This window comes from Sceloporus occidentalis, unplaced genomic scaffold, assembly GCF_023333645.1.
Source record: "Sceloporus occidentalis isolate IW3139 unplaced genomic scaffold, rSceOcc1.0.p SCAF_3, whole genome shotgun sequence".
NCBI classification, from domain to species: domain Eukaryota; kingdom Metazoa; phylum Chordata; class Lepidosauria; order Squamata; family Phrynosomatidae; genus Sceloporus; species Sceloporus occidentalis.
In genome coordinates, this window is record NW_028316983.1 from 248,895,907 (window position 1) to 248,921,584 (window position 25,678).

The 25,678-nt window shown below is 47.9% G+C and overlaps 1 protein-coding gene across 8 annotated transcripts; it reads right to left on the reverse strand.

Annotated features, from left to right (window-relative positions):
- Window positions 1-1,687: 1,687 nt before the first annotated feature.
- LOC149317772 (solute carrier family 52, riboflavin transporter, member 1-like) lies at window positions 1,688-25,676 on the reverse strand. Of its 8 annotated transcripts, none has more exons than XM_089518180.1 (8): window positions 25,639-25,676; window positions 23,451-23,593; window positions 19,329-19,490; window positions 10,925-11,020; window positions 10,177-10,312; window positions 6,876-7,764; window positions 5,121-5,244; window positions 1,688-3,893 (listed from the first exon to the last, which is right to left on the reverse strand). In XM_089518180.1, the coding sequence occupies exons 5-8, from the start codon at window positions 10,304-10,306 to the stop codon at window positions 3,681-3,683; spliced, it is 1,356 nt and encodes a 451-aa protein (XP_089374306.1). In that variant the 5' UTR covers window positions 10,307-10,312; window positions 10,925-11,020; window positions 19,329-19,490; window positions 23,451-23,593; window positions 25,639-25,676; the 3' UTR covers window positions 1,688-3,680. The 8 variants fall into 8 exon arrangements, with proteins under 8 accessions (XP_089374306.1, XP_089374305.1, XP_089374303.1 ...); XM_089518179.1 differs by lacking the exon at window positions 23,451-23,593 and adding an exon at window positions 20,225-20,287 and having other exon boundaries at window positions 25,639-25,667; XM_089518177.1 differs by lacking the exons at window positions 23,451-23,593; window positions 25,639-25,676 and adding exons at window positions 20,225-20,283; window positions 21,834-22,841.
- Between the last annotated feature and the right edge of the window lie 2 nt (window positions 25,677-25,678).

Consider the following 25,678-nt stretch of genomic DNA (forward strand, 5'->3'; position numbering starts at 1 on the left):
ATAAGACACAATGGATTCAAACTGCAGAAAAGAGATTCACCTCAACATTAGGAAGAACGTCCTGATGGTAAGAGCTGTAGGACAGTGGAACAGACTCCCTTGGAGTGTGATGGAGTTTCTGTCTTGGGGGATTTTTAAGCAGAGGCTGTCGGGGATGCTTTGATTGTGAGTTCCTGCATGGCAGAGGGTGGAACTGGATGGCCCTGCGGTCTCTTCCAACTCTATGAGTCTAGACTTTCAGTGTTAGGTTGCATCAATATGTCTACAATAAACAAAGCTGGGAAAGAATAGGATTGAGCCCCAGCTGAGCCCCATTTGGCATTGTGGGTGTGATGACTGGTCCCAGTCACCTGAGGACTTCTCCTGAACTACAAAGGGTTAATCTGGGAGGAGGTACATGCTAATGAGAGATGACATCACATGCTAATGAGCTGTAGCATCATAGCTGATGTAAGGCTCACTTGTCCAATCACCAGTGCCAGAGCGGCAGTTTCAAAAGATTCCAAGAGAGGGCTTTAAATACCCCTGTAGGACCATGTGTCCTTCGTTCTCCATCTTGGCTTTGCTTGGGGAAACCAGAGGCTTGTCTTTGTCCTCTGAGCAGCCGGAGGACCGGCTCAGGAATGCAGGTAGAGTTGGCAAGGAGCCAGCTCCCTGATTCCAAGAACTCCACAAGGACTGCAAATCCCATCATTGTGTGAGTAGTTCAGGAACAGTGTTAGTCAGTACGTCTAGGTCTTTTTGGTTATGTTTATCTAATAGCTTGCCTGAAATGAATATCTTTGTAACTGTGTTTTCTGACCTGCAAGGCAAGGAGGCCTGGCATGAGTGATACCTTCCTATTCTATATTATTTCTTTAAAATAAACTCTTTCTTTTAAAAGCATCTGCTATCTCTTTGCTCCTGTACACGTGCCTTAACTCCCCTGATTGCTCTGGGTTAGCAAGAAAGGAAACTAGATCTCTCTTCCCAGCAAGTCTCAGTGTGTGCTTGGGAAATATAGTTCATTGACAATTCACTGAGTGGTGGCAGCGGAAATATAGTTCTTTTTAAGGGGCTCCCTGAGAGTAAGGGCCCAGCACAGGGCATTGCTCTCTCCAGGGAACCATCACAGTGGGCTTGCCTACAAGAGGGCAAGTAAAGAGCACTGCCTCCAGAATCCCTTATTGAGCATGACAGCAAAACAGAGAGGAAAGGGCAGAGCAAGGAGGACTGCCTCAACAGCTACCAACCAATGTTTTAAAACAGGGTACTATCATTTTTGCCTCCCAAATGGAAATGGTAACAAGGATGGAGACGGGTGAAAAGGAAGAAAAGACATCCCTGCGTGAATTTTTGAAATTTTTTAACATGGTTCCTAGACAGTTCAAAACAGTTTTAAAAAGCTTTTGCAATGCTCACCTGACCTGTTTTGGCTCTCTGGGGGTGTAGGAACGGTGCTATTTCTACCTCTTGGTACCAGATTTTCTGTAAAAGCAGTAACTGTGCCCAGGAACAGAGATATACCTGTTACTTTTCTAAATGGCAGGAATGGGGGGAAGGACATTTTGGGAACTGATTTGTGGGTTAGGTGAGTGGTGCGTGCAGCAAAGTGCCAACAAACCTCACTGGCACCTCATTTTGTTGTGGCTCGCAGTTTTCTCTTGCAAAAGCTGCAGAACATGAAGCATTCAAAGGAAGCAAAGTCTGAGATAGAAAAAAAGTTTATTCCTGATCTCCCCGCAATGCAGACTGTCACCTGCTGCCCATTACAAGGCCGAGTCTTTCCTACTGTTCAGTGCCACAAGGCAGTCACTGCCTTTCCTTGTGGCATCCTTGAAGCCGTTGCCATTACCAAAACCATTCCAGGAAGGCTGCAGCCCTACCAGACTCAGGACAAGGAATTTGGGGGAGGAAAAGGGAGCCCCCCGCAGCAGGGGTGACTTTGGTCCCAACGTAAAGAGAGTGCTACGCTTAAGGCAAGGCTGGTGAGGGAGGGGAGCCCCACAAACCTGGGACAAAGCAGCCCCTGCAGAAGGGAATTAGGAAAACTCCTCCATTCTCCAGAGCTGCATGAGGCTTATCTACTGAAGAGGAGAGGAGCAGCAGTCAAGCCAGGGGCATGGAAGCATCCACGCCTGCTTTACTGTATATATTCATGTATAAGTCAACTTCTTGTATAAGTCAAGGGCAGGTTTTGGGGCCAAAATTATGGATTTTTGATATGACCCATAGATAAGTCAAGGGTAAAACTTAGGGCTATCTAACCAAGGATATAAAGGACAAAGTAAAGCAAAACGATGCCAAAGTACTTACAGTATTCCAGCAGGCATAACTGTTTGTGCTCACCTTAAAGGCTGGATGGATGAGGAGGGAACAAAGGGAAACGGTTTCCGTGTGATATGGGACAGACAGAACTCAGGAAACATACACATCAAAAAGGAGGCAAAAGCTAAAAGGTACACTATTAACTCTTATTTAAAAAGGAACCATCCTCTTCTCTGAGTAGCTAAAGGAGAGAACTTAGTCCGTCCCGGGAGAACCTAAAAGAAGCAATGACCTCCTCTACTCTCTTAGTGCTGCTTTAAGGGAAGTGCCAAAGAGGTGTCACCAGCGCCATTTTCTCACCTAGGCATTCAAAAAGGTCAGAAATGGCACTATGGTAAACAGAGTAGAGGGAATCTTGTGCTTCTTTTAGATTCTTCCGGGATGGACTAAGCTCTCCCCTTTTGCTATTCTACTCAGAGAAGGGACTGATTCCTTTGTCAATAAGAGTTAAGGAACAGTAAGTATACAGTGCACCTGTGTCATATGCGGGTACACCATACGCGGCTTTCAGCATACGCTGGAACCCGTGCCAGAAAAAGGCTCCTGTGCCCCAGGAGGAGTAATGGAGTGCGTGACTGTGTTGTGCGCCACACAGCATGCCGCAGGCACAACCCCATTACTCCTTATGGGGCTTGAGCTTATGTAGTTTTTCTCTTACGCGGGGGGGGGGATCCAGAATGGATCCCCCACGTAAGAGTAGGGCCCACTATACTGACCCATGGATAAATGGATCTAGGTTATTTGGGTTGATTTTTTGATTAAAATCTCTAGATTTATACATGAGCATATACAATAGTTCACTACCCACCACTCTCTTCTGAGGCGGACAGTCAGAGACCTGAGACACATGAGTCCCCCACCACTGCTGCACTTGCTTACCTGGCAACCCACAGATTTGCAGAGGCCAGCTTGGCACTGTATGGCTACAGTATGGCTACAGAGAAAAGGTCAACACTTCCCACAGCCCAAGGCAAAAAGCAACAGAGGTTTCCTGGGAAGAAGTGTGCATGTGTGCAGTATAAGAAATTGCCTCTCCACCGACAGGCTAGGTCCAAGGAGACGGTAAGGGTTTGGAGGTCTTACAGGAGACCCTCTCCTCCTCCTCCTCCTCCTCCTCCCCACTCCCATGGAAAACCTGCCTGAGACAGGAAAGCCAGGACTGGGGAGACTGATTGTCTGGGAGGAGAGATTTCCCCCCAAAAGCTAGGAAAGAGGTCAAAGAAACCTCTCTGGCAGCGATGGCTGCCGCAAGTGCTAAACGTGAAGTGCCACCTTGGAAGCCGGAGGAACCGTTCTTCTGAGGCCTCAGGGACCGGCTCTAGCGGAGAGGCCTCCAGTCCTTGGGGACCCCTCTTGCCATCCCCCAGCAATGCTCACACCCTGCAGTTGTCCACACAGTCCTTCCCGCTCTCAAAGAGATGGTAGACGCTGATGAGAGGGAACATGACCAGGGCCCCCACCAGGGAGCCAGCCTGGATACTGGCCCCACACCAGACCAAGGCGGTGTGTCCAGCCTCATGGAGCAAGCTGCCGATCACCACCTTCAGGTAGGAGAAGAGGCCCAGGAAGAGAATCCAGGAGATCACCTGCCAAGAGAAGACTTGCCTTCAGCTGGGCTCCATTCCTTTGCCTACTGGGGTGGGTGGCACTGTCTGGCAGGGGCACCAGGAGGAGGCAAACAGCTGGGCCTGGGGCTGACAGGTTTAGGAGCAACTGAGAATCATGAACCCTCTCTTTCAAAAGCAGCAATTTCAAACATGAGTGACATTGTTTTTTCACTACATCAGCAACTCATCTTTCCAAATGTGGCCCTAAATCAAGGATGGGGACCAGATACTGTCAGATTGCAACTCCCATCCAGCACAGCAAAGGATAAGTGATGCTTGGAGTTGCAGATGTATGGAGGGCTGTCTGATTCTCATCCCTGCTCTAAATCCAACTGCTAGTCCCAAAAAGAGTAGCTCTGAGGCCACACAATCTGTGTAAGTGTTGATTTACCATTCTGCAATTGACTCAGTGGGCTGCTCTAGGTAAGAACAGCAAATGGATTGAGGGAAGGTTGGTCTAAATCGAAATGCTACTCCCAGCTGGAGCAGGAGACCCTCCAGGTGTTGTTGGGGCTACAGCTCCCATGTGCCCTAACCAGCACAGCTGGTGCTGTGTAGGCCACTAGTCTCCCTGACCTCTTGCCAGCCAGCATTGTTACCCTCACAGCAATGTGCATTTTGTCGGTGAGGTTGGAAGCCAGCCCAACCAGTCTACCACTGCCTAGCCAGCCCCACAGTTGAGTGGGAACTTGGGGACCCAGCACAGCCTTCCTCCGGGTAGGATTCTGTTATTGCAGGACATGAAGTCATACAAGCTCTTTCTTACAATATGACCTGGACAAAGAATGGAACTACATGGTTTCCTACAGGAGCTGTGGCTATCAAGCACAGGAGAAGGCTACCCATTCCAGGCCCAATTCTGTCCACGCAGCCACTTCAGCCATCAAAAGTCTCCTGTCGTCACAAGTGGCCACAAGACCACATTTGACTTTGGAGACAAAAATTGGCATTTTCTGAGTTAAACAGTAAAGGTGGGACTTATTTGAAGGACTAACAGGTACTATTCCTGGAGGCTTCCCTGGCAGGTAATGCTTATGCCCCTCCTTTCTTGCCAACAAAAGACTGGGAAGCCTGGAGAGCTGGTTTGGCACTCCTGACCTAGAGGAAGGCCACAGAGAACTGCTCCTTGGGGGAAAGGGGCAGCTATGTTCCTCTCCCTCACCCCAATGCTGAAAGCAGTGCAGCCAGAATAACCGCCATACTCACCACCACGGCGGTGCCAACAGGGCTGTCCAGCAGCGGTGGGCAGGGGCTTAAGGCTGCCAGCCCCATCAGGTAGGCTCCAAAGACACAGCCTGCAGCTGAGATGATGCTCAGACCCAGGGACGACCTGGAAGACAGAGAAGCAGGGAATCCAGTGGGGTGGCCCTGAGATGCCCCACTCCAGTTTGTGTGCATGCGTCAGTTTTGACTCTTCAGTGCAATCCTCCGATGTGGCTCAAAAGAGCTGACAGTCAGAGCAGGATCCAACCCTCACCCAGCTCCCTCACAGCCATGGGGACGGTCAGTTCAAGGACCAGTAAAGGAAGGGTCTTTTCCTACTGGAACCTCAGCCATGTACTGCCTCTTTGTGGTCTAGAGGGCCACATCCCAGAGAAGCCATCCTAGGAAGGCACCAAGTGAGACAGGGCCTTCTTGGTGGCTGCTGCCAGTTTCTGGAGCTCCCTTCTCTGGGAGGTTGGAATGGTTCCATCTTTTCTGTCCTTCCCTTACCAGGTAAGCCAGGGTTTGTTTGTTTGTTTGTTGACAGGCCTCTGGGAACTGACTGTTTATATAAGGAAAGGGCTTGTGCTTCTAAATTATAAGGAATTATAAGGGCTTCTAATTTTCATTTCTTGCCTTTTTAATGGATGTGTTTTAAACTGCTTTTAATTCAGCATCTAGTTTAGTTATTTGTTGCCTGTTTTTACTGGCATATACTGGGGGACAGTTGCTCCAGTCAGCCAGAGGACTTTTCTTCAGCTGCCCAGAGACTGCGGAATGACCGACAACTGAATAAGCTGTCTGAATTTAAAAGAGCATTCAAGACCAGTCTCTTCCAACAGGCCTAACCAGATTATTTCTAAATTGTGAATTTTAAATGTTGAATTTTAAAATCTGGATTGATTGTTCTAATATGTTTTTGTCTTGTTATTTTAAACTGATGTGTGTCTTTGACTCATTCTGCGTATTTGCAGTCTCCATCCATAGGGAGAGGTGGGCAAGAAATAATGATGATAATGAAAAGAATATAATCTTTAATGTATCCTGTAATAATTTTTGTAAGCCACCCTGAGACCCAGCCTAGGGAAAAGGCAATAAAGTCACCCCTCCTTTTTCATGGCGTTTTTGCTTATATTCAAGCCCCATTAGCTAGAATATGACGCGCTGCTGGGGGAGCATGCGGGCACGCACTCCATTGTTTCCCTCTCCGTTCGCCCCTTGCACATAAGCAAAAAACATAGTTTTAAGACTGCGAGAATGGAGGGAAGACTGTATGGTGGGACCTTGGTATCTGTGGACTTGCTATCCATGGATTTGAGCATCCGTGGCTGGCAAACCTGTGTTGTCCTAAATGAAACATGTACACATGGACAGGACTTCACCTGAAAGGCTGCATGCACGCGTCGCCACTGGGAATGAGGGTTATCCCTAATGATGGTGCAGCCACATGCACGCACCGTCATTGGAGACAATGTAAGCTTGATCATCTGCGGATTCTGATACCCACAGTGGGGGGGGGGGGAGTCCAGAATGGATCCCCCACGGATATCATAGATACCGAGGACCCACTGTATATTAATAATTCAATAAATAAATGTAAAGATGCTGATGCCAATGGTATTCCTTAGGGTCACCCTAAGTTGGAAATAACTTGAAGGTACACAAAAACAACATTAATACTAACAACAATAATGCAGGAGCAAACATGTGTAGCAAAGCCCATGATGCCAACGATGAATGTCATCACTAGTGACTCACCTACAGAGCAGGAACATGGCAAGGAAGCAGGCCACAGGGTTGGCAATGTTGCTGAGCACCACCGACAGGTGGTAGGCCATGACCCCGTAAGGCAGGCAGGAGTAGGTCTGCACAGAGGGTAGGACCCCATTGGTCAGGGCATTGGAGACCCCCAGCAGCACCAGCAGGAAGATGTTCCTCCCCGTCCAAAAAGGGGCAGCTGGAGGCTTGGCCGAATCCCCCGTAGTGGCTGCATTCTCCAGGGCGCACTCAGAGGCAGGTGTGCTATCAGTCTGCAGTGGGAAGGACTCCTCAGTTTCCACACTCTCCTTGGAAGAGCTCTTCTCCCCAGCCGAGCCACTACCGTCACCATTACCATGCTCATGCCAGATCACCAGGGCCAGGAAGGAAAGCCCTGAGATGGCCAGCATGCTCATGAGGAGCCAGAAGTAAGTAGTGGCTGAGAAATTCTCCTCCAAATAGTGGGGTTGGGATGCGTTGCCACCCTGCGTGGCATTGGGGCATTCCAGCTGCCCCACACCCTGCCCCAGGGCCAACACGCAGGGCAGGAGGGCACTCAGTCCCTGCCCAATGAAGAAGGTCCGGATGTAGAGCTGTGGGAACTGGTACATGAAGGGCAGAGATGAGACATTGGAAGTGCAGCAGACCAAGGCCAGCAGGAACGCCAGCACCAAGTAGGCCACGCTGTGCTGTTCACCAGCCACCGTGGATGTGTGGTCCCAGAAGAGCGCCAGGAAGAGGGATGCCCCCACAGCTAAGGCCTGGATGGAGTGGATGAGCCAACGCTCTTTCAGCTTCCCAGGGGCAAAGTGGTGAACCAGGGTCACGCCCACGGGACCAATGTTTCCCAGGGCAATCAGGACAGACAGGTAGGCAGGGAGGTTCCATGCTAAAAAGAAGGGAAGAGAGTGGAGCTGAGCTGACATCCCAAAGGTGTACATCGTTTACTATAGAATCCCTGCAGCCTTTCCTTTCAAAAAAGGCTTTGTGGGAAATATGGCTTTGCCCCCCCAACCTCAGATGGTCCTAGTCTGTCCCCTCCACTGCTGAGCCTCCAGCCCTCCTTCACACCTTTTCCTTTTTCTTGTTTGCCCCAGAAAACTGTGCCAAAGTAGCTTGAATGCCATGACCCCTACCCAATCCAATGCAATTTTAAAAATTGGAATTACACTCGCCCCTCCGTTCTCACGGGGATCTGTTCCGGACTCCCCTGCAAAAATGGGAAATTGCCGATATTCAAGCCCCATTGGTGTGCCCCATTTTGTCCCCCTCCATTTGCCGCCCATGAATGGGCGAGGGACGCGGATTCCAAGTCCGCAAAAAAGGAGGCGCAACTGTATTTGCATTACATTTATAAGCACAAATATAATAGTGATCCAAGGAAGGAAAATTAAGGTGCATCTACAATGTAGAAATAATACAGTTTGGCACTACTTTGACTGCCAATGGCTCTTTCTTACAGTATTCTGGGATTTGTAGTTTTGTCAGACACCAGCACTCTTTGGCAGAGAAGGCTAATGACCCTGTAAAACAACAAATCCCAAGATTCCATAAGATAGAGCTACAGCACTTAAAAGTGGTGTCAAACTTCATTATTTTTACAGTGTAGATGCACCCTAAGATGATAAAATGGTCTGAAGATGTATATGCTTAGCTTGGACAACAGCAGGTGGAGAAGTCATCTAACAGCCACAGACAAATATCTGAAGGACTTTCAGGTGGATGCTGGAACAGGTTTATATTCTGATGCTCCAGAGGATGGATGAATCCATCCAAACCCATGGGTTCAAATTGCAAGAATGGACGGTGGTAGGCTCTCCTTCTTTGAAGGTCCTCAAACAGAGTTTAGGTGGGCATCTCTCAGGGGTACTTTAGCTGTGCATACCTGCAAGGCAGGGGGTTGGACTAGCCCTTGCAGTCCTTTCCAACTCTGTGACTTTATTGTGTATACTTGATTATAAGCCCACCTCATGTATAAGTCGAGGATAGGTTTTGTGGCCAGAATTAGGGGGTTTGATATGACCCATGGATAGGTCGAGGGTAAAATATAAGTGCATGTAACATAGGGTATAAAGGATGAAGCAAAGGGAAACAATGCCAAAGAACTTACAAAATTCCAGCATAACTATTTGCGCTCACCCTAAAGGCTGGATGGATAAATACCGCTGTTATTTTCGCACCAGGCATTCAAAAAAGGCCAAAGTGGCGCCATGGCAGAAAGAGTAGAGGGGGCAGTGCTTCTTTTAGGTTCTCTTGGGAAGGACTAAACAGTCACCTTTGCCACTCCTTCTCTCAGTCAATGGTACCTTTTTTCATAAGAGTACAGAACCTACACTGACATGTGAATAAGTCAACGCAGGTGGTTTGATCCATTTTTTTAACTAAAATTCCTTGACTTATACATGAGTATATATAGTAATTCAACCTGCACAGGGAAACTGGGGTCTCCTTAGCAGAAGTGTGGCTTCTTGGTGAAGCACTGCCATGCAACTGATGAGTTAATGATAGTAATCCACAGCTGCCTGCCTGCATTCTATGGATATCACAAGCAGCTGTACCTCCCCTCTCCCAGGCCAAAGAGACTGAGCAAAAAAGGCCTTCTTTGTCTCCTTCACTGTGTTCCAATAAGGAGCAGGGGGTGGGTGCCTCTATGGATCCAGAGGGGGAGGCTCTGCTTAAACAAAGAGGTCATACATACACAGGAAAGGCTTATTCTCATGTCCTCACTAGGTGAATCCTTGTCTGGGAATGACCCAGAGCTCCCAGGGTCAACCATAATGGAGGTGCTGTCTCTGTCATGGGACCATGAGTCAAGGAATTTAGCAACCTATCAAGGGGTGAGGAAAGGAGACAGCATCTCTCTGGCATCCCTTGCCAGGTCCTCTTCCTTCTGCTTCTTGTAAAGGCTTGGAAAACCACGAGTCTGAGCCATGGAGGTCCTTCTAAGCCAATATTATCAACTCTGGCGTGGGTTTCGCATGGTTCTTCTCTAGAACTGTGAAAAGAGGCTAAGAACTGAACTTGAGACCTTCTGCACAGGAACACTAAAGCTGATCTTACCAGACCCTATGGAACTGATCTAGCTAGGCAAGCCAGGGCATGAAGCTGGGACCTTCTGCATGCCAAGCACATGCTCTGCAACTCAAATATGGCCCCTCCTCTAAGCGCCTCGTTCTTATGAATTTCAAAGGGAGCACTCAGCTTTGCCCTCCTTTCTCTGCTAAACCAGCCAGCATGGAACTGTGCTCAAAGCAGAAGCTTCTCCACCTTTGGCCAGCAACTTTCCAGCCCCAGCGGTTACCTTCTGGAAGCCTCTTCACCACAACCGGCAGCTCTACCCATAGGGAGTTGACAGAGACCCAGGAGCCCATCCCAAAGAGGGCCACCAGAAAGTGGGTGACCACAGCCCGGCCGTTCAGGGAGGGAGACATCTTCGCCTGGGGATAAGAGAGAGAAAGGAAGCGGGCAGGGGAAGAGACCAAAACAAGCAAGCAATGAATGAATGTGACCTTTATTTCCAATTGCAATGAAGCATTTGCAACCACCTCTTCTCATGCCTGTCCCTCAAAGCTCTCCATCCCCCCTCACCACCAATATCAAGCTAGGAATCTTCTAGGGGCAGGGCCTGACTTCCCCCCTCTGTCTCCCTTATGCTGCCAACCACCATGGGCACTGGTGGCCCTCTTTGAATCCTGTTCCTGCCAGCTGAGGAACCTGCAAGGCCTGGATCCTGGCCATGCCGTGCCCTTCCTTAGGGATCCAAGGAATCAGATCTGCACTTGAGTAATCTGCATCAGATGAAGCAGATTTAGGTCTACGAAAGGTTACGCTACTAATGTTTTTCTCTTAGGCAGCCTCTAAGGTGCTACAAGATTCTGTTTCCACTCTGATTCAGACTAATACAGTAATGTCTTTGGATTCTTCCTCAGGGACTGAAGAGTACACAGGCCTGCCTATTGGACAGGAAGGGGCCTCAGAGCCCCAACCAAAGGGATGGTTGCTGCCTGGGGCCAAAAGAAGAGGGAAGGACAAGAGTGGGGCAGCCATACCTTTGGTGAAGGCCACCAGCCCAGGAATCCAAAGGAGGACTGGATCTTGCAGCCTGAGCTATGCCAGGAGGTCCTCTGGAGCACTGCTGCTCATCCCTAGGGAGAGAAAACAGCTTTGTTTTTAAGAGGTGGCATGATGAGAGCCATTTTTAAATCTCTGCAGGGATATCATGTCAAAAATGGAGCCGATTTGTTTTCTGCTGCTTTAGAGGATAGGACACAAAGCAGAGGATTCAAATTGCAAATAAAATAAAATAAATCACTGGGTGTCTTTAAAAGGAGGTTGGATGGACATCTTTCAGGCGTGCTTCTAATTGTGCATTACTGCTTGGCAAAATGGGGTTGGATTTAACGGCCCCTTAGGGTCTCTTCCAACTCTGTGATTCTATGGATCTAAGATGCAGTGTACAAATGAACACAGGCTGCTTACTTAGACTGAGCCAGACCATCAGTCCCTGCTCTAGCCTAGCTCCAGCTACCCTGGCAGCAAATTGCCCAGCAGAAAATACATGAGACTGAATACACAGGAGAAACACAGACTTGGAAATCTGCTGGGGCAATGGCAGATTAAAGTCTTATTTCTAGGTTAAAACAAGTTATGCTGGGAGCATATGGCTTGTTTTAAAATAAAATTGAACTTTGAGGTATGTGGGTCCCCTTTAAAAGGAGGTGTAAGTTTTCCTGTGCCTTGTTTTAAACTGGGAATGTGCTTTATTTCATCACTGCCTCTGCACCATCAAATTCAGCAACAGCTCCAAGCCATTGTATTCCCATCCCCAAGTACAGATGTGAGAGCTGGACAGTGAAAAAAAGTGATTAAAAAGAAAAGTAATTTACTAGAGAAGACTGCTGAGGACACAGAGGACAGCCAAAAAGAAAAGCAAATAGGTCCTTGAACAGATCAAACCTGAAATCTCCCTGGAAGCCAAGATGACTAAACTGAGGCTGTCATACTTTGGCTCCATCACGAGAAAGCACATCTCAATGGAAAAGATAAGAATACTAGGAAAGGTAGAAGGCAGCAGAAAGAGAGAAAGACCCCATAGAATCATAGAATCATAGAATCGTAGAGTTGGAAGAGACCGCAAGGGCCATCCAGTCCAACCCCATTCTGCCATGCAGAAAAACACAATCAAAGCATCCCCATTGACAGATGGCCATCCAGCCAGATGGATGGAGTCAGTTAAGGAGGACTGTCAGAATGAGGTGAACTCAGACACAGTCTACCAGTCTTCAGTGGATGATTAGAAAGACATTTATTACTGGAATCACAGAAGATTAGAAGTTAGAAATCAGGGACACACACACATAATAAAAGCACTTGAAAATGATTTTCTCCCAAAACAATGCCTACTTCAGTTACAATGTCTGGTTTCTCAGTCAGGATCTCCATCCAGAGATAACCCTGTCCTTGTAGCCGCTGAAGCAGCTAAAGGGGGGGGGGGGGACCACTCTCCCACATTCTTTCTCTAGGCCCAGTTATAGCAAGCTCTCCCTGCAGCTGTCTCAATCCATGCTGTTAACAACAGTTTAAACCTATAAAATAACACATATTTGACTACCCTATGATATGAATCCAACCCACTCCCAAATACACCCCCCTTGTATATATTTCCCCAAGTACCCATCTTCCATACTACATGCTATAACAACAAATAAGAACAACAAATCATAACCATACATGTTTCATATCATATAACATCTGATACCTCTAGGATCAAACAGGTTCCCCCAGCACTACATCACGGCAGGATTAATCCAAGCATGACAAGGACATGGGTCTGAATCTACAAGACTTCTATAGAGCAGTGGGGACAAGGGGCTTGGAGATGTCCCATCCACAGGGTTGCCAGGAGTCAAGGATGACTCAAGGGCAGCCAACAACAACTAAAGGTGAGAGAGGAGGAGCAAAAATGAGCACTGGGGGGCAATACTGTCTGCCCACCCATGCTCTAAAGGGAAGTCAATCCTCAATGGAGGGATCATTGAGAAGATGACTTCCTCTGACTCACCCTAAGAAGCATCTCTGGTGAATGTGGCACTAGCTGAATGCTCCAACTCTTTGGTTCTTTGACCACACAAGCCTCTTCCTTAGACCAAAGTGACTAGGTTGGTCTATGGGGTAAGCAGGCCCCCATTTCTCTCAGAAAGAGCTGTTGAGGGCCTTCCAGACAGATGGAGAAGCAAGAGGCTGAGGCCTGAGCAATATGGAGACCGAGGAGGGATTGCCACGAAAGATGAAACAGATTCTGAGCAGCTACTGAAAAAGTGATTTTGGAATCACAGGAGGAAATGAAAAGCCTCTGGGAAGTTATTGGAAAGCCGGCTCCCCTGAGAATGTTGAGAAATGTAATCTTTTACAACTCTCAGTGTCTGGAATAGAGGTGGATGGAAGAGTCACGCCTGTTTCTTGCTGTGTCAACTCTTGCAGGAGAAAAGCGGAAATATGATGCTTGAGAAAGTCAGGGCAGGTTCCTTTATCCCTGTGAAAGGTGAGGCACGAAAGGCCTCTTTCCTGCCCTGCTTACCTGGCTGGCCTGACCAGTCAGGTCACTTGCTCTACAGAGCAAAGCCTTTGCCAGAAAGTCAGATACAAAGGGAAGAGGCTGTCCTCTTCTGCTTTGGGGTCCCTTGTACCTGTACAGACTCCATGGAGACCAAAGGAGAGGAAAGAGAAAATGACCAAAGAGAGGCCACGGCTGGGCTCCCCACCAGTTGCCTTCCCACCTGTAGGCCTTCCTCTCCGTTTCTATAAAACAGCTGGGCATTCTGTTTTTGAGATGGACACCAAACGCCTGCAAATGGAGGGTCTGTTCTGCTGGGAAATTTCAGCAGTCTTTCTTCCCTCCCTCTTTGTTATTTAGAGTAAGTGGGGTTTAGATAGCACAGAATTTCTTAGATGTAAAACTCTGGATCTGCATCTCTTTCCTCACTGTCAGACCCCAATCTTTTTCCCATTTCAGCTGATTCCCTCTTCACTGTCTCTTCCTTTCCCTTCACAACCCCATCACTTTCAAAGCATCCTAAACCTGCTAAAAAGTAGACCCAAATCTTTCCCCATCCCCCCACAAGCCTTCCCTTGCCCCCTCTCCAAACCTTTCTTCCAAACCTGATCTCCATCCCTGGGAAAACAGCTCTGCTAAACCCAAGCCAAACTTTCTTCTCCACAAAAATCTCAGGTTGTTGCATGCTCAAATATGGCCAAAGCTTCTTTCAGATCCTTCTGAAAGACCCGCCTTGATCCAATACAGGGAGAGGCGGATACAAATAATGATGATGATGATGATGATGATGATGATGATGATTCTGGCTCCCTGCATTTGCAGACTCACTGAATCCCCTTCCTTTCATGTCTCCTTCTGTATTAGTCTCATGTATTAGAAGGATTAGCTTCTCTGGAGGAATGTTAACCTGCAAATGCCTGTTGTGAATTAAATGTTTTGAATGCAAACCTGAATTTGAATTTTTGACTGTATATTCTACTCTATTCAGCTTTGTTGGCCCTCATTCAGAATAGTGTTTCCAGTCCTTGGCACCACTGTTTGGGAAGGATACTGACCAGATGGAACATGACTAGAGACCAAGAGCAACCATGTTGCTCAAAGGGCTGGAAACCAAGCCTTATGAGGAATACTTAGGGAACTGGGTATGTTAAGCTTGGAGAAGACTGGGAGGTGACCTGACATAACCACCTTCAAGTATCTGAAGGGATGTCATGTGGAAGATGCAGCCAGCTTGTTTTCTGCTGCTCCAGAGAGTAAAACATGAGCCAATGGATTCAAACAGCAAGAGATCCCACTTAAACATTAGGAAGAACTTCTTGACGGTAAGAACAGGTTGAGAATGGAATATGGGCTGCTTCAGAGGGTGGTGGGCTCTCTGTCTCTGGTGGTGTATAAACTGAGGTTGAGTGGGCATCTTTCAGGAGCACTTTAGTTGTGCATTCCTGTATGGCATGGGGTTGGACTAGATGGCCCTTGTGGTCTCTTCCAACTCTTAGATTCTATACTTCATAAAATGCAAGGAGAGACACCCAATCCCCATTTTATAGTTGATAGGGCCACTTCCTTATTTGGGGCAAGCAGGTCCCCCAACATGTGTAGTGAGAAGGAGTAACAGCAGAGGGTTTTCTTTGGCTGGAGGTTTTTAAACAGAGACCACCTCTCAGGGACATTTCAGATGTGGATTTCTATTATTTGAAGTTGGCTGGTTTGAAGGGGTCCCTCCAATTAAATGTTTATGCATCTCTCCAAGATTACCAGGTCTTCTTAAGAAATAGGTTTAAGCAACTGCTTGCAGGAGGGGGGAGCTGGGGGGTAACTTATTTAGAAAATAAATGTTTGTTGTATGAAGTGGATTTCTTAGAATCCAGAGGAAAGAAAGAAAACAGAAATGTGCCAAGTGTTTCTCAGAAAACCACTCCTGAAAAGAAAACAGAAGATGGAATCATAGAAGTGGCATATGCTTTTGCTGAAAATGTCAATTCAGACCTGAAAGAACCTTGCTGGCAATGCTGAAAGGAATGTTTGGAAATCAAAGTCTGGACACAGTTTCACCCATTTGCTGCATCGCCCTGTTTGTGGTGCATCTTCATGTCCGGTGCAGTGACACTCCCACATAAGCCCCCACTACAATAAATGTAAAAGGAAGCTGCCTCAGTTTCCCTTTGGAGGAAATTAAGAAGGTAGACGTCCATCTTTCACCACAAGATGGCAGTTTCCTCTTTCACATACTGAGCAATGGAGGCAATCTGTACCCAGACAGTTCCAAAAGTCAGGAAATCAATCCATTTTAATAATTATAAACAACAGCCTGCCCCCCTTTTCCTCTTTATCAGATGTGATGTTCCCTAGGCATGCTCAGGAATACCCCTGTTTCTACCAGGACAGAAGATGTCATAGACTATGTTTTGTTTGCAGTAATGATTTGTATTCATACACAGAAAACAAAGTTTTAATATGCCTTGCTGATGGATGCATGCCGCCGCCCTTCTCTGCTGCGTGAAGGAGCCGCAGCAGACAAACCGCGCGGCTCCTCCGCGCAACAAAAAGAGCCTGCAAAAAGCGGGTTCTTCTTGCAGTGACGTTGTGAAGTTGCAAGGTGCCAATGGCGCCCTTGTGGTGTCACAAGGCCGCCAAGACGTGCGGACGCTAAGCGTCCGTCAAGTCAAAATGGCAGTGCCCATCTGTACAGGACGCTGCCATTTTGACGCCCTCCTTACGTGCGAGGGGCAAGGTGTGTCAGGAAGTGCCGCTCCTCGCACGTAACAACGGCACCCCATAGGGCCTGTCCGGAACGCGCCTTTGTTACACTCCATTTGGACTACTGTAACGTGCCTTGCCTTTGAAATGTGTCCAAGAATTTCAGCTGGCATAGACTGGGGTCAGTTGCAGGAAGCATGCAGTGCCCTCTTTATGACAGCTTCACCAGCAAAGTGCTGGCTCTGATCTATAAAGCTCTCCAAACCCTGTATTCTTCCACTCAATCTGGCTTGGTTTCCAATACCTTTTGTGGCGGGGGCTTCCTTATGGGCTGCTCTCGGGCTGTGGAACTCACTTTCAATGGAGGCTAGGCTGTCTCCCTCTTTGTCCTCCTATTAGCACACATTTGGGGCTCAGCACCAGAAATCATCAGATCACATCTGATCCTGGAAGCCAAGCAGAGTCAACCCTGGTTAGTATTTGAGTGGGGGTCAGTCGGTCAAGGAATAATACCAGGGGCTGTAGACAATATTTTAGAGGAAGGCAACAGCAAGTCCACACCTTGCCTATGAAAACTCTATGATGCTCTAAGTCAGGGGTCGGCAAACCCGGCCCACGAGCCGGATCCGGCCCGGCAAGGCCTCGGGACCGCCCCCAGCACAGACCTGCCGCCGCTTGCCACAGGCGCGGGGTCTTTGGCCTCTCGCGCGAGTGGCCTTTGACCCCGCCAAAGGCCCTGCACCCTCGCACGAGAGGCCAAAGGCGGCAGGTCCATGCTGGGGCCGGTCCCAAGGTCCCAAGAGGCCTCATCTCCACCCCCGGCCTCGATTGGAAGGCTTTGGCCGCAGAGGCTCTCACCTACTCCCGCCTTTGGAGAAGGTAACTTCGCCTCCGGGTCTGCAGCCACAACAGGCGCGGGTGCTTTGTGTGCAAAATGCCAAAACAAGGGGAAGAGGAAGAAGATGGAGTCCTTGGGTTTCCTAGAAGAGACTTAGGCTGCATCCACACTGGGGGAATAACCCGGTTTGATACCACTTTCACTGCCATGGCTGTGGGGTTCTGGGAAGTGTAGAGAGATGGAGTCCTTGGGTATAGAAGAGTCTTAGGAAGCATCCACACTGGGGGAATAACCCAGTTTGATACCAGAAGTTTGACACACTTTTCAGAATTCCATAGCAGTGAAAGTGGTGCCAAACCAGGTTATTTCTCCGGTGCAGATGCAGGTTAGGTCTTGCATGGAGCTTGTTGTTGTTGTTGTTGTTGTGTGCCTTCAAGTTGTTTCTGACTTATGGCGAGCCTTTCCTAGGTTTTGTTGGCAAAGTTGGTGCAGAGGGGGTTTGTCATTGCCTGAGGCTGAGAGAGTGTGACTTGCCCAAAGTCACTCAATGGGTTTCCATGGCTGACCTGGGAATCGATCCCAGATCTCCAGAATCGGCGGGCAAGGAGGAGCAAGTGGGGGCAAGTGGTGGGCAAGGGGGGGCAATTGTCTATAGAAGCCTCAGAAACATGCATTTATATTAACATTTTTTTAAAAAATCAGCAAATTTTTTTGCGTGTCCTCCCCCTTTTTATATAAAAGTGTCCTCCATTTGAAAATTTTGTCCTACATTTGTCCCAGTTTATTTATTTATTTAAATTTTTAAAAAATTATTTAATTATTATTTTTTTTTGGCTTCGGCCCCCCGAATTGTCCGAGGGACAACAACCCGGCCCCTGGCTCAAAAAGGTTGCCTACCCCTGCCCTAAGTAGGGGTAGGCAACCTACAGCCCACGAGCCGGATGCGGCCCGGTGAGGCCTTGGGACCAGCCCCAGCCTGGTCCTGCCGCCTATTGCCACCAGGGCCTTTGGCCTCTCGCGCGAGGGCAAGGGGCCTTTGGCCTATCAGGAGGAGGGGGGCAAGGGGGAGCAATTGTCTATAGAAGCCTCAGAAACATGCATTTATATTAACATTTTTTTAAAAATTAGCAAATTTTTTCGCATGTCTTCCATTTTTTTTTTTTTAAAAAGTGTCCTCCATTTGAAAATGTTGTCTCACATTTGTTCCGGTTTATTTATATATATATATATATATATATATATATATATATATATATATAAAATTGTTTATTTTTTGGCTTCGGCCTCCCAGTTGTCTGAGGGACAGCAACCTGGCCCCCGGCTCAAAAAGGTTGCCTACCCCTGCCCTAAGTAGATAGAGGAAATGAAGGTGGAAGAGCCCTAAATTCTGCGCGCCCACGTAGAAAACTGAGAGCTCTTCCACCTGAAGATTAACAAAGACAGAGATGAGAGTCTCTCCAGATGATCTTAGAGCTCTAATGGGCTCATAAATACTAGATGGCTCTCTCAACCCTAATCTTCACCTGTTCACTCACTTCACCACACAACTCTCTAACTGCTAACTCTACTAACTGGGTATCAACCCAATTTAAATGGGGTCTAGATTTTATTGTCCTTTGTCTCAGTCACAACATGGTCAAGAAAGGCATGGCCTCTGTCTGCACTGAGATCCCTCCAAACCCATGGAACTACAACAGAGACAACTTATAGGCAAAATGTAGGCCTGCGACTCCAATACTGTCAGTTTTCTTCCTTTCTCCTGTATGATTAACATCTTTTGTTAGATGAAGAAGCCAATGGAGCTCTGAAAGCCTGCATGAAGTGTTTTGTGCCTTTTTCCTGGCCAATAAGGGTATCACACTTCTGTGTATTTTGTTTTAGTCTACCAACTGTCATTCCCCAGCCTTATTCCACCCTGTTCAGCCACCTGCTCCCAACACCTCCTTATCACCACAACATTTAACACATAAAACAACATCTTCCGTATAACCTTACAGCTCCCAATAGGTCTGACTCAGCTTCTTATGTGCCTAGGAAGAAGGCCCCAAGGGTGGCATGTCCAAACAGGACTAGGAAAGGAATCCTACCTGAAGCCCTGCTGGAAAGCTATGGCTGCCGCCAGTCAGCATGGATAATACTAGGCCACCTGAACCAAGGTCAGACTCAGTGTCAGGGAAGCTTCCTCTCTTCCAATGTGGAAGGTCCCAGCAGCCTTTCTGGGTAGAGCTGGGAATTACCCCTGCCTGAAACCTGACAGGTCTGGCTTAGACAGACTCCCTAAGAGAAGGCATCCTAGGTTCAATCTCCAGGCATGAGACAGTCTGTCTGATGGTCAGCTTTAAGGAGTTCTCCTGACCATTCTTACCTGCCACCAGCTGTTTCAGGTGCATCCTCCTCTGCAAGGCCATGGAGCCAGAAACATCATTCCCAAGTGCACAAACAGGGGAGCCAAAGACAAGGTCCCAGATGCCAAATGCCACGCAAATGTCAAGTATCTTCCATTGCCAGGTGTGCCTTTCTGGAGATCCTGAAAACACAACTCCCATTAGCAACAGAGACTCTCTGTGCCCGCCGCCTTGCTAGGTCTGGACCAGGCTGAAACACTACCCTGAGCTCCTTAAAGGAAGGGAAGAACACACATGCAAGAAATATCTATACAAATGGAACAGTTGCTCTGCCGGTGTCATGCCCCCTCCCTGCTGTCCACCTTCTGGTCAGCTTCCAGCCAGATCTTCTTTCCAGGGCACCATAAAGCTGATGAGATCCCACCAACCAATCCAGGGCTGATTTCCCCCAGACCAGGGGATCTAGACAAGCTCTTTCCCAGTTTCTCAACCATCCTCAGCACCTCAACAGGGACATTTCTGGCTCTGCCAACCCTTTTAGGTTTTCAGGCCCCTGTTCCTCTTCCTTCTGGCAAACTCTGAAATGGGCACCAGCAGCACCACAGTCACAAATGCAAAGAGACTTTCCTCTTCTGCCCTTCAATTACTCCTTTACAGCTCCAAAGGAGATCCTTATCAAGAGCGCCCAAACATGAAACTCTTTAAGTCCGGGACCTTGCAGAAAAACAACCAGACTCTCGCCCACCTCCAGGCTCCCCACAGTTGAAAGGAGGGCAGCAAGCCTTTGGCTAGAACAGGGGAGATTAAAGGATGGGTCCCTATACAAGTTTAGAAACAAGTTAAAAGGACAGGAAGCAGAGGGGAAGAGACTGTTTTCACAATGAAGGGAATCTGGGCTTTTAAAAAGCGTGTTTACCTTATCAGGAACAAAGAACCAGCAGGAGCTGCTCAGGCCTCTGGGTTGCACAAACTTATCTGCCTGGAGAAAATACAAGTGGATTTCAAAGGGCTTCAAAGGGACCTCTTCAGGCTGGGTGAAAGGACAAGCAAGTGGCAAAGGCAGTTCTGTGTAAAGAAGGTGTTGGTGGGGGTTGCTCCCAGGAGGCTGTGGGACTCCCTCCCACTGGAAGCTAGACTGGGCCCCTTTCTGTCTCCTTCATCTGCAGGCAAAGGGCTTTTCATTCAGACAGGCTTTGGGCCATTAACTGGTTGCTCTGGAAGAGGCTTTTAAAGGGGGAGCGCTGCATTTTTATCCTCTGTTACGTTGTAAATGTTTTCAAACTATTTTACATTACTGCTGTTTTTCATAGGATATGAGCTTTTTAAAATATGCGGAGGTCCTTCCACATTTATGGGTTAAGTATTTGCAGATTTGATTATCTGCAGACGGCTCAAATTAATCTGCTGCCCTTGCTGTCACCTCCCCTCTGCTGCCCTATTTGCAACTGGAAACATGTTTTCTCTGGGGATTTCTAGGTCCTCCAGATTGATTCCACAGAATTGTGCCGGAGGATCTAGAATTGCCCAGAGAAGTGTTAAGTTAGGTAAAAACAACAGCAGACCTATATTTGTGCCTTTCCCACTTTTGCAGGGATCTTGCACCCAACCCTGCGAAAGTTGAGGGCTGACTCTATAAAACTGCATTTCAGCCATGCTTTTGTTTTAATCTATTCTGTGAAACGCCAAGGCTCCCACACTGGATGAAAGAATATACTAAGTCCATGCAATGGTTTACAGTGGGTCCTCCACATTCGCTGGCGTTAGGGACACAGGGCCCCTAGAAAGTGGAAAGATGGCAAATAAAAAGACCACTGTTTCTTTTACCTGAGAAAACACCTCTCTAGGAATCTCTCTATTCTATTGCCAGCGCCTGCCAGAGGGTGACCACCGAATTCACTGGAGGACCAAAAAAACCCAATGCCTGGAGAAGTGTTCTCTCTGGGTGACCTCTGCAATCTCTGGTGGAAACTGACCACAGACTGGCACCGAGAGAGAACACAGTAATCAAATCTGTGAATAATCCAATTCACAAAAGTCAAAGCTGTAAATGGGGTGGGCCCACTGTATCAGGAAAGACAATGAAACTCTTCCGGCTTGACAGAAATTAATGCAGCCGGTTCTCCAATTGTTATGGGGCTGCTAATGCCTAAAGCACGGGGGGACGGGGCTAGTTTAGGGGGGAAACGTGGTTAAGGGGATACAGCAAAAACTCTTTCTTTCTCACACACACATTATTATTATTGGCAGCTAAAGTCTGGTTTTACATAGACCTTTAGTATGTTTAATTCCTATTTGTTATTTATTTATTTCCCGCCTCTCCTTGTGCCGGTTCCATTTTAATTTGTAAGGTACCTGGACTGGCAATTTAAGGGAGAAGGCGGGAAATAAGTTAGTGTAAGTTTCCAGAACCTTCTAGTTGGCCATTAGGAGACAAAGGCAGCTGGATGAGATAGACCTTTGCTCTGGCCCAGCAGGCCTCCTCTTACGTTCTTGGCTTTTAAAATCAATTGCACTGAAATGCTCACCTGAACTGACCCTGCCATGTATAGCGAGTTCACCCCAGATCTCTCTTTATGCTGGACTCTGTACTCCAAGCTTTCTTTAGAGGCAAAGGCTCAGCAAGAGACAACTTCCTTCTTCCAAAGGAGTTGCATGCAACAGGCCAGCTAGCTCAGTGTTTCTCCTGGGACACAGTCCCCCAGAGATGCTCACAAGCAAGGCCTAATTTGATCACTTGTTCAGATTGATAAGTGAAGGTAAATGCATTGAGTACATTTCCTTGCTCTTCTTCCAACACGATATATATGGCAATGCAATGCCCCTCCACGCTCTACACTGGACAAACAGGACTGCCTCTATGTTAATGGACATACAAATCCAACATTACAAATAGCAATGCCCAAAAACCAGTTGCAGAACATTGCAACCTTCCTGGACACACAGTGAGACTGTTCAAGGACCAGCTCCACAAAAACTATGGATGCCTTCAATGTCATATTCATTTTACTGTTGTTGTGTGCTTTCAAATCACTTCCAACTTATGGCAATCCTAAAACTAAGCTATGCTAGGGTTTTCTTGGCAAGAGTTGTTCAAAGGTTTGCCATTGCCTTCCCGAGGATGGGTGACATTTGGGTGAACGAGATTTATATGTGTGAAAGGGATCTGGGAATCCAAGTAGACCACAAATTGAACATGAGTCAACAGTGTGATGCAGCAGCTAAAAAAGCCAATGCAATTTTAGACTGCATCAATAGAAGTACAGTGTCTAGATCAAGAGAAGTCATAGTACCACTCTATTCTGCTTTGGTCAGGCCCCACTTGGAATACTGTGTCCAGTTCTGGGCACCACAGTTTAAAAAGGACATTGAGAAACTGGAGCCATGTGTCCAAAGGAGGGCGACAAAAATGGTGAAGGGTCTGGAAACCATGCCCTATGAGGAAGGACTTAGGGAGCTGGGGATGTTTAGCCCGGAGAAGAGAAGGTTAAGAGGTGATATGATAGCCCTGTTTAAATACTTGAAGGGGTGTCATATTGAGGAGGGAGCAATCTTGTTTTCTGCTGCTCCAGAGACTAGGACCCGGAGCAATGGATGCAAACTGCAGGAAAAGAGATTATCCTTCCTTAGAGGTCTTTAAGCAGAGGCTGGATGGCCATCTGTCAGGGAAGCTTTGATTTAAATTTCCTGCATGGCAGAATGGGGTTGGACTGGATCAGGGCCCTTGCGGTCTCTTCCAACTCTATGATTCTATGAGGCTGAGACTTGCCCAAGGTCTCAAGGCAGGCTCAGGGTGATCGGACGTCATAACCACAAAAGTGGACAAGGCACTGTAAAATGTAAGACATTCCAGAAAAGTGAAGGGCATTACCAAATAAAAGCTAGAAACACTCATCGTGGAAATTCTTCCTGGACAGAAACAGATATGTAAGGCACTGCACTTAGGCAGGAAAAAATGAAATGCACAGAAGTGGGATGGGGACCCCTGGCTTAAGGAGTCTTCTACGTATGAAAGGGAGTCCTAGGAGACCACAAGTTGAACATGAGTCAACAATGTGATATGGCCACCAAAAAGGCCAATGCGATTCTAGGCTGCATCAAGGGAAGCAATAGTGACATTCTCTTCTGCTTTGGTCAGGCCTCACCTGGAATAATCCTGTGTCCAGTTCTGGGCACCACAATTCAAAAAGGACATTGAGAATCTGGAGCCATGTGTCCAAAGGAGGGTGATCAAAGTCTGGAAACCATGACTTATGAGGAACAGCTTAAGGAGCTGGGTATGTTTAACCTGGAGAAGAGACGGTTAAGAAGTGATATGATAGCCCTGTAGTATTTAAAGGGGTGCCATGTTGAGGATGGAGCAAGCTTGTTTTCTGTTGCTCCAGAACAATGGATTCAAACTACAGGAAAAGAGATTCCACCTCAACGTTAGGAAGAACTGCCTGACAGTAAGAGCTGTTGCACAGTGGAAGACACTCCCTCGGAGACTTTGGTGGCATCTCCTTCTTTGGAGGCTGTCTTTAAGCAGAGGCTGGATGGCCATCTTCTGTTGGGTATGCTTTGATTGAGAGTTCCTGCATGGCAGAACAGGGCTGGACTGGGTGGCCCTTGAGGTCTCTCCCAACTCTAAGATTCTAGGATCCTGTCCTATGATGAACCTACAAGAGCTGAGCAGAGCAGCTCAGGATAAGGGGATTTGGAAATCCCTCGTTCGTAGGGTGGAACTGACTGGGAGGCAGTCAACCGCAGCAATCCATGGATTTGCCTCTGGCTTCTTGCAAAATATGCCTTCGTCACGATGACCCTGTTTATCTTCTGGTTTATCTCCTGCAAACTCCATGAATCTTTCAGAGCGACAGCACTTGCAAAGAGCCTGGTCACACCCTCCCTCTGTTCTTGGCAGGCCCCACTTTGTCCCCCTTTGAGTAAGGAGCGTTCAAAGCCAAAAGCACGTGCGCCTCTCCTCTGCCCTTCAACCCTCAACCTGGAGCTGGGAGAAGGTCACTTCTGGGGACAACCACTCCCAGCATCCCCCAGGCACAAAGCCAAAAACCATTGGCAGCCGCCTTGGGTCCCTTTTTGGGGGACAGGAGCCACAGAAATGAAATAAAGAATAATAAATTGGCCTATCTTCCTTCCCTCTTCTCCAAACCCAGCACTTGGGAAAGCGACTACAAATCCCAGAATGCCCCGGAGCCTCAGTCTGGCTGGAGGACAAAAGCCTGTGTTCAAACTGTTTCAAAAGCATTCCAACTGGTTTTAATTAGTCTTTCTTCTGACTGGATGCAATTCTTTAATGGGTTTTCTTTTAGCCTTTCAAAATTTTAAAGGGATTTTGCCCAGAGATCTAGAGAGCAAGAAATCAATATTGCATCAATCAATCAATCAACCAGTGATTGTGTGTTTACCCCAAACCTTGGGCAAGGGAATGGTGCCTTTTATGGACTACAACTCCCAGAATCCCTCAGCCCCAGACTCTCCTGGCCACATCGGACCCATGTGCGCAAAGCCAAAGACAGACCAAAGTGTGTGTCCTTCCCTTCCTTTCACTCCAAAGAAAACAGTGGATGATGGTGGGGGGGGGGGGGAGCAGCATTCTGGGACTACAATCCCCATAATCCCTGGCTCACATAGGCTTTCAGAAACCCACCCACCCAAGATATACAAAACCAAAACAGCCTCCCTGCTTTCTGCTTTTGGGGGGGATATACAACTCCCCAAATCCCCATTGTTGTGGTTGGGGGATTCTGGGAACTGCAATCCTTTTTCCCCAGATGGCGAGTGGAGGAAGCTGCTTTTTGGACTACAACTGCCAGAATTCCTGGGCACAACGAGGGGGATTCTGGGAACTGTAGTCCTCCTTTCAACCCCTCCCTGGCTTCCACTCTCAGAATCCCCAAGGCAAGGCAGATCGACAGGTGAGTGGAGGAAGCTGCTTTCTGGACTACAACTGCCAGAATCCACTAATAACAGTGGGGATTCTGGGAAGTGTAGTCCCTCTTTCTAAAAACCCAACCCAGATCGATGGAGTGGGTTGAAAGAAGCTGCTTTTTCCGACTGCAACTCCCACAATCCCCGAGCCACAACGATGGGGGATTCTGGGAACTGTCATCCCTCTTTCTACCCCTTCGCCTTCTTTTGGGGGGGGGAGATGCAACTCCCAGCATGGCAGGAGGACGGGGATTCTGGGGGGTGTAGTCCTCCTAGAGTCCACCCCAACCGCACAAGAGCTTGGCCAATGGCCCTTCTTTGCCCAAGACCTCCTCCAGCGCCAAGGCCAGGGCAGACCCTCCTCAGGTCCCCCAAAAGGCAGCCCCTTCCCGCCCGACTCACGCGCCGCCAGCCTCGGAGGAGAAGGAGAAGGAGAGGAGAG